The sequence below is a fragment of the Salarias fasciatus genome, chromosome 17, assembly GCF_902148845.1.
Source record: "Salarias fasciatus chromosome 17, fSalaFa1.1, whole genome shotgun sequence".
Lineage (NCBI taxonomy): Eukaryota > Metazoa > Chordata > Actinopteri > Blenniiformes > Blenniidae > Salarias > Salarias fasciatus.
In genome coordinates this window covers 14069317-14077617 of record NC_043761.1, presented here as the reverse complement: position 1 = coordinate 14077617, position 8301 = coordinate 14069317, and the positions used below count along the sequence as shown (strand labels likewise).

The 8301-nt window shown below is 42.7% G+C and overlaps 1 protein-coding gene across 1 annotated transcript; it reads right to left on the bottom strand.

Moving 5' to 3' along the window:
* Positions 1–2788: 2788 nt before the first annotated feature.
* LOC115404650 (asporin) lies at positions 2789–4006 on the bottom strand. The gene is made up of 2 exons (XM_030114055.1): positions 3966–4006; positions 2789–3880 (listed from the first exon to the last, which is right to left on the bottom strand). The coding sequence occupies exons 1-2, from the start codon at positions 4004–4006 to the stop codon at positions 2794–2796; spliced, it is 1128 nt and encodes a 375-aa protein (XP_029969915.1). The 3' UTR covers positions 2789–2793.
* Positions 4007–8301: the final 4295 nt, after the last annotated feature.

Sequence of the window (8301 nt, the reverse complement as noted above, 5' to 3'; positions counted from 1 at the left end):
GTTTTTGGCTCAATTCTATCGTTGTGTCATGTTTCTGTCAGGTACCATCAGAGGTGCGACGGGCTGCCCGTAAACAACAGCCCCTACTACTACTAATCCTGCGTAACTCCCGTTGTGAGAAGCTTCAATATCAGCGCCGGACACAGAGGTACACAAATACACTCAGCCATCTGCCAAACTGCTTAATCGAGCACATGGGCTCAGACTCCGTCAGGGGAGTCGTTCACATGATCGTTATGTCTCTCAGCTGCCATGCAAGTTCACCAGATGACTGAAAAAAAACAAGCGTGGCTTGCAGGTACTGCTCACAGGTATGCATGCGTGCATGTATAACCTGATGCAGCCTGATCCTGAGAGCGAGACGCACGGTGTGCACGGAGTAAATGAGGGTAGAAGGAGAAAGCAAGTCAAAGAATGAGGGAGGCTTTGTTGCAGATGCAGGTGGACGTGCTGGGGGGGTCAGGGTCCTGCTGGACCGTAGGGAGGTGCTGGAGAGCTCCCTGCCCCAGCCGCCGCTCTTCCCTTCTGGACACGTGCTGAGCCAGCGGAGCCTCGATCCATCTTTCAAGCCCTCCCTTCTCCCCTGCGCGCTGTCTTCCCCCTCTCTCTCCCTCCTCCTCCTCCTGCCTCTCTCACCCCCTCCTCCTGCACTCCTTTCCCAGGCCCTTATGGGTGCAGTGCCACGTTGCTGAGTGAACTTATTAAAGCAAAGGAAAAAGGGAAAAGAGGGAAAAATGCTCTGCACCTCCACGTGGGCTAATGCCTTTTCTCCATATTTGCCTCTTTTTTTTTTTTTTTCCTTCTCTGCTTGCACTGGAAAAGAAGAAAAATAACAAATTTTTGTCATCTCTTATGTATAGATTTTTTTGCAGGCTTTTTTACCATGATTCCAGTGGTCGTCCCTGAACATGTGGAGTTCATTCTTTTGATCCATGCTTGTGCCTGTGTCTGCATGTCGCGTCTGACTGTGTTCTGCTTGCATATCTCTTTTCGCAATGTGCTGTAAACCTTGAATATACTGTTTCCCCCCCTCTAATAGATGCAACACATGCATTCAAAACTACCGCAGGTTGTATCTCACACATGGAACAGAGCCAAATTCAAATACTTTGTGCTTTTTATACCCTGAAGCAGAGGTGACCCACATGAAAACTATTTGTCAATACACTATCGCCATCTAGTGGCCCTTTTTCTGTTACACAGGTTGAACATATAAACACAACATCCTTGTCTTACTCAGTGAAATCCCTGACATCATTTGTAGATCAGAAACAATATATGAAATTGCATATCTCAAACTGTCACCATTCATTTCCGTTATCAAACACTGTGTTGTCTTTGACACTTTAATGTTACACCTTCCCCCCTGTGATTTCCCCAGAGGAATCGCCTTTGCTCAAACATGGTTTGAAATGGTGGAAATGCCATTTTCGGCAGTGTCATATTCAACTGCAAGAGCAAAGTTAAACCGTTGTTTTTCCTTGCTAACAGTTAATCGTTCTAATGATTTCCCTTTTACTGCACAGAGTAAGCTGAAGCCAGGATCAGGACTGTTTCTTTTTCACTTGCTCTGAAGACTGGGCAAGTATTTCTCGGATTAACATACTTTGGTGTTTTTACTAAAACCCTGAGATCACAAAACCTCACACTGTTGAGTCTCTGTTGCTTGACTGTTCAGATTTCACAGCATTTGGTAAATGTGGCTGAGCCATACAAAAATAGACAGGAAGCATCTTAATGGCATCCTTTTGTCTCTAAAATAGGAAACTATTCTCCTGAGGTATAACAAAGGATGGTTCATGGTGTGTTTATTACTCTCCAAAATCAAGATATTAATACTTTTTTTGGGAAAAACTTAAAATAATCATGATGTATCATTCAAGTGAGTGAATTTACCTGATTATCCTTTTTTCAACTCCTTTCAACTCACGAATCAATATGCTGCAGTATTGTTATTTTCATGTCGTCTTTGGAACAGTTTAACGTGAATATCGGGGGCTTATTTAATCTTCTTTACATGCTATATTTGAAGAAAAAGCCGTGGCTCAGCAGGTTAAATGTGTCCTTGGATGAAACACCGAACCTCAAGTTGCTCCTGATGGTGTGTAATCAGTGCTTCCTGTTTACTTAAAAAGACAGAAAAACTTACCATTGAGTGTGTTTTCAGACAGTCATGAAGTGATCCTCACAAGCGTCCCACACATTTATTCACCTCACAATGAAAAGATTATTTACATTTTTAACAGAAAACATTTTCTGTACATATTCGCTTATTGCTAATATTTACACCACAACAAAGTTCCTTCATTAGCTACAAACTGAACATGATTTTTTTTTTTAACCCCAAAAATATGCCAAATCGATTTGATGACTGGTTGAGAGCTGAATTCTCAGAAGCACGGTCACAATATAAATAATAAATAGACTTTTATAATGCAAGTTTTTGCTGACGCTAACTCACTGCAGTGAATTGAAACCATGTGTTGGCAGGAAAATGTTGTGCTTTGTGAAACAATCATGAGAAAAACTCCTAGAATGGTCAATAAATGAAATCTGGCAATCTTATGATTTTGTCAAATCTGTGCTTTCAGATTGACACTCGGGGAGATTCACATGGAATTACATTTCAGTCATGATAAATAATCTTCAGTTTCACCGTTCAGTTCCTGGTAGCAGTTGCGATATTCACCGCTCTGCATGGACTCATTTCAGACAGTCAGGACATTAAATATACATTTCTGCATTGTGGTTTCCAGTGCATCAAAAGCTTTTCTCCTTCCACGGTTCGTTGGCTCAGTAGGAGTGGACCAGCTGGAATCCCTGTAAGCACCTGAACGACCGCACATCCATCTTCCCCACGTCGATGAGGTTGTGTTCCAGATGCACTCGGACAAACCCCCGGACGCTCCGGGTTCTATCGCCCCAGCAGAAAGCGTCGTGAGGCACCGACTGGATCCGATTGTCTGTGAGCGCCACAGAGTGTAAACCCCGAGGCAGCTGCCTGGGCACCTGCTGCAGGGCGTTGTGGCACAGATCTAACCGGTGCAAGGCGGCCAGTTCCCGGAAGGCGCCTGGCGCCACCTCGAAAATTTTATTCCTCGCCAGTCCCAGGAGCTCCAGCTCCTTCAGCCTGCTGAAGTCCGCCTTCTTTATGGACGATATGAAGTTGCCCTCCAGATTGAGGGACTTGAGCGACGGAGGGAGGTGTCTGGGTACGTGCTCCAGTCTGTTCCCCTCCAAGCTGAGGCTTTCCAGCCGAGTGGCATTAAGAGAATTCCTCAGTCCGGCATTCGTCAGTCTGTTTGCGCTCAGATCCAACACCTCCAGCGCCCACATCTTATGGAAGGCGTCCTCACGGACCTGCTCGATGAGATTCCCTTTCAGGTAGAGCTCCTTGATCAGCAGCGGCAGCCCCAGAGGGATGGAGGTCAGCTGGTTGTGGTCCAAGCTCAGGGTGTGCAGGTTCCTCAGGGACGACAGCGCTGCGTCAGGAATCGACCCGGGCCCCAGGTTGTTGTTGCTGAGCCTCAGAATGAAGAGGCCGGGGCAGCGTGACCAAGCGCCCTCCGATATCGCCCTCAGGTAGTTGTTGTCCAGACGGAGCTCCTCCAGAGAGACCGGGAGGTCTGTGGGGACGCTTTTCAGGCGATTCCCGTCCAAGTAGAGGTGCTTCAGAGCTGGGATCTGACTGAAGGCGCCTTTGATGGCACCGTCTGTCAGCCAGTTGTTGCTCAACACAAGCACTTCCATAGAATTGTATTTTGCGAACAGATCCAGCTGGATTCCTTTTATGTAGTTGTTCATGAGGAGGATTTGCCGAGTGCCGTAAGGAATCCCATAAGGAACTCTTCCCACGCTTTTGTTGGAGCATTGGACCACACTGGAAAACATGACATGAGGTTATTGACAACAAAAATGAAACTAATGGAAAATATTATCAGTTCTTTTATGTGTTGTTATCTTACCTGTTATAGCAGCTACAGACTGGGGGACAGTAATCATCCATGAAAGGGAAAGACATCAGTAAGTTGAATTCCTGGGTGTTTGACGGCACTGTTTGGGTTTTGTTACTCGTATCCTCTCGTTCTTTGGACTTCTTCGCCGTCTTGTTTTTGTTTGCTCTGTTGTTTAGTGTTGGCCTCATCGACGGTGTCCTCGCCGTTGTCTGGTAAATATTGGCGACAGGCTCGACCGGACGAGGCTGATGAGGAGATGCCTTGCTTTGTTTGACTTTGGAGACGTCAGTGTGGATTTCTGTCGGTTGAACATTCTTGGGTCTGCCTGTGGCGGGCTGAGCCGTGCCTGGTTTACGCGCTGGCTTTGCCAGTTCAGTGGAAATGCTTTCCTTTGATTCAGAGAGAGGATTTGACTCTTCAGTTATGAAATCTGTGACTGTAAATTTGGCTTCTCTTGGTTTTGGCGTTGCCGCTTGTGGCGTGAAGATATTTCCTGCCTTTTTTTGCCGATTTCCTGGATTTATTTTTCTTGGAGTCTCTCCCGCCAGTGTTTCTCGCTCCTTCTGAGCCGGTTTCAAGGATTTGTTTTTCACTTCTTCTGAAACTAAGTCTGATTCTTGGTGACGTCCACGTTCGGCTGTAACGCTTGAGGTGGGCCTGGATGACGGAGGGTTGGCCATGTTGACCGAAGGAGGGGAGAAGCGGACCCTGACCTGGGTGTAAAGAGCGGGAGGGGGAGCTGGCGTTGGTGTGAAAGGAGGTGAAAGGGGGGCATTATGAGGAGGAGGCGGAGGAGGATCTTGAGGCTGAGTGATAATTTGAAATATGGCAGGAACCGAGGGTTTTTTTCCCTCAGTTGTGCGGTTAACCTTCCTCTGTCTCTCTAACAGTCGCTCACAGTTTTTGATCTTCTTCACCTTTGCTGCTTTTCTCTGTTTTCTCCGTCCTCTAATCCCTCCTTTTCTCTCACGGATACCTGCAGCCCGTCGCCTTGTCTTTCCTTCAGTCGTCGACTTTTTAGAGTCCGCCTGTGAAAAAAGTCCAGCTTCTCCTCTTCTCTCCTCCTCCATCTTTGGCGTGACTCCTCCACTCCTTTCCTCCTGCTCTGCGTTTTGCCTCTCAGTGGTGGTTTCTGCCCGATTTTCTCCTATTTGAGTTAGGTCTTCCTCGTGGAGTTCAGCGGTCTGTGTGAAGTTCAGTTCTGGAAAACACAGACAGTTCACCGATTAAGTTTACTAAACTAGAATAACAGTGGATCTTCCCTTTTAGTATAATAATCAGTAAGAGTGCCAAATATTCACAGAATGATAAAGATCTCACTGGTACTTACTGGGATGCAAAGCGTCTGAACGTCCTGAAATAAATAACACAAGCAGGAGCGTGAGCAGTTCCATTTTATCTGAAAATAAAAGAGAAAAGAACAATAGATTGATCAAATATTTAGAGGCGAGTTTATGTACTTTATGAGATTAAGAAGCACAATAAACAGTGTTGATACTGCAATAATTTTCTACAAATTAAAAAGAAAGTTGATGAATATAAATAAATAAATTATGGAATAACTTTATTTTTACCACATTCTTCAAGCTGATTGTAATTAATTTTTCCATAGCTCATACTGTAAAATAGGATTTTATGCATTTTTTATTCAGTTTTTTTTTTTATTCCAATATTGTTTCATAGTTTACATTATAGGTTCTCAGAACCATTTTTTTTTCCATAAAACAAGTCATCACTCGGTTCTCATGGAAGTGTTACAGACCCTAAAGTTCAAAATACACATTTTTTCTGATCAGTTGTTAAAAGATTTATTATTATTTTTACTTACAGAAAAGTCAAAGTTTTTTTGTTTCCTAAATTATAAAAGTAACATGACATGATATGAAATATAAAATCAGGTAAAAAGCAGAGCTGAAGTCATATTTCGTTGATCGTCGGTGTGATTGTGGAGAACCTCTTACCTTCGCTGAATGTGGCGTCTCGCCGTCTTAAAGCCGCATCCGTCTGTCTTGCTCCTTTGACCCTTTCCTCGCCTCTGAACGGGATCGTCTACGGTCAAAAATCGAACAATCCAAAAAAAAAAATAAAGGTCCTAACCTTTGAACCGCGCTGCAGCCGCACCAGGCAGAGCTGCCTTTAATAAACCAATTCAGCGGCTTCCTTCTGTATGCAGGCTTTTCACACACACACGCTCTGGTTAAGTTGTGGGTAATGACTCCTGAAATACCTTTATCTGGGAGAGAAATCTCACACTTACCCTCGACGCCAGAGGAATCTGAAAGATCAAGTGTGGGAAAGTCGGGAAACTTTATGAAGAGGGGTCAGAGGTGACCGGCGGCCTTTATAGTGACCACTGTTTACTCCACCAAAGGGAGTCATTAGCATCCAGGTGGTTATACTGGACTGACAAGAGTCCTGCTCTTTGCCTCACACTCTTGTCTTTTACAGGGAGAAATGGTTTTTACATGGTGGAATCCGTAATACGCTTTACCTCTCTTATACCTATCCTCATAAATAAGCAAATAAATGAAGGATTTATTGTTAGGTCACACATTTAGATCAGGAAAAAAACCTCATATGGAAAAAAAAACATAATGTACATACAATAAAATTTGAGCCAGAGAAACTAGTATAAAAGACAAAAATAAGAAACAGGTCTGATTCACCTGCAGAAAACATTGAACGTGGTCTTTTCTGTGTGACTGCGTTCTCTCAGGAAGGAGGCTCATTAACATATTAATGGCTTATCATTAACACTTTAATGTGTTATTTAAAACCCCCTTTCAGCCACTGTGTCTCTTTATCCTCCCTGATTGACTTTTTTTTGTTGCTCTCATTCATTCACTGAGCTGATCACACTCGACTGCTGATTGGAGTTTAATGTCAATTTAACTTGTTGATTGTCAGGATTTCTATCAGTTAATGTTGACGTGGAGCCTGGTTTGGATCAGAGGAGTAAATCGGGCTGGCTTTATGAGCGACGTGTGAATTATTGACATCCGGAAACCATTTTCTGATCTAATGGATGAGGCCAGGGAGGATTTCTGGAAGTTACTGCAACGTCTTTTTGTTTCCTTATAATTAAGTATTGGACTTAAAGAAAGTGTGAAATTCATCACTTTTGTGTTAAAAAAGAAGAAGAAATCCCTTTTTTTGCAGGACGCTTGAACCATGTATTGGTTAGCATGAGACAACAAAACAGACGACAAAAATATTTTGAAATTTTGCTTGGATTTATGTTACTTTCTGCTTTTCCCACCATCCAATATCACATTTCTTCAGTGTCTCTAAATCGTCCTTCCACTGGCTCACAAACACAGCTTATTAATAGAAGAGGAGGAAACTGTGTTACGCTGCAAATACCAAACAAGTGTTGACTGTGAAATGATTTTTTTTAACCTTCTCAGCATTGCTCTTTATAGATTTTGGAGTATTTCTGCAACACGGGGAACAGTTTTACCACAGAGCTGCAACCCTGATCTAACCTAACAATGAACACTTTTTCCAAAGCCTTTATTTAAACGAGTTGTGTGTTTTTAGCATTGAGGAGAAAGCCTGGTCCAGTTTCTTTGTGCCACTGTACAGTGTCAACAATGTCTTTATTAATTTATCTAATCATAAAATAACATGTTTGAAAATGAAAAAGATCATATTTTATAAATATGCAGGTTTCTATTGCACAGAGTCTTGTATATAAACTTATACAGGTTTAGGCGCATATGTGAAATGCTGACACCTAGTGTTCAAAACATGTCAAAGCGTCAATAATTTCAACAAATAATTTTCAAGTAATTATTAGGCCCTCCAGAGTTGAAATGTAGCTTCGGTGAATCTGAATAAAAATTGACCGTCGGATCAAATAAGAACTTCTCAACTGCGTTTTCTTTCAAACAGGACCTTAAAAATCCCTCAGTTCAAATGGATGTGGTCTGAAATTATCCTGAAGGTATCCAGTGTTGCCAAATTGAATTTTCTTATTTTGAATCGATTACATATATAGTAATAATAATGTATAATATTTAAAGTGTAAAATTTCGATCAAGATTTTCTGTCTACTTTTGCTGATAAGAAGTTTTTCTCTCTGTTGACTGTGGTTGCCGTAGCAAATAATTGCAGCTTGCACCGCGGACGCGGCTGATTTTATACCCCTCCTGCCTTAACTGGGATTTGAAACCAGGTCCCACATAGTTGAGGTCAACTTAACCCTGATCTAATGACACATTTATATCAGCTGAGTAATATGTCGTAGTAACAAATATCTAGTTTAATACCAAAGGAAAGCATAATTTGGCAAATACTTTAATGATTCAAGAAGCTGTGCAGAAAACCGGTGAACGTATCACTG

Excerpts from the sequence above, each read along its gene's own strand:
- LOC115404650 (XM_030114055.1), bottom strand. The coding sequence starts at position 4,006 with ATGGATGATTACTGTCCCCCAGTCTGTAGCTGCTATAACAG. Across the intron at positions 3,881-3,965 it reads GTCTGTAGCTGCTATAACAG|TGTGGTCCAATGCTCCAACA; the intron begins GTAAGATAACAA and ends CATGTTTTCCAG.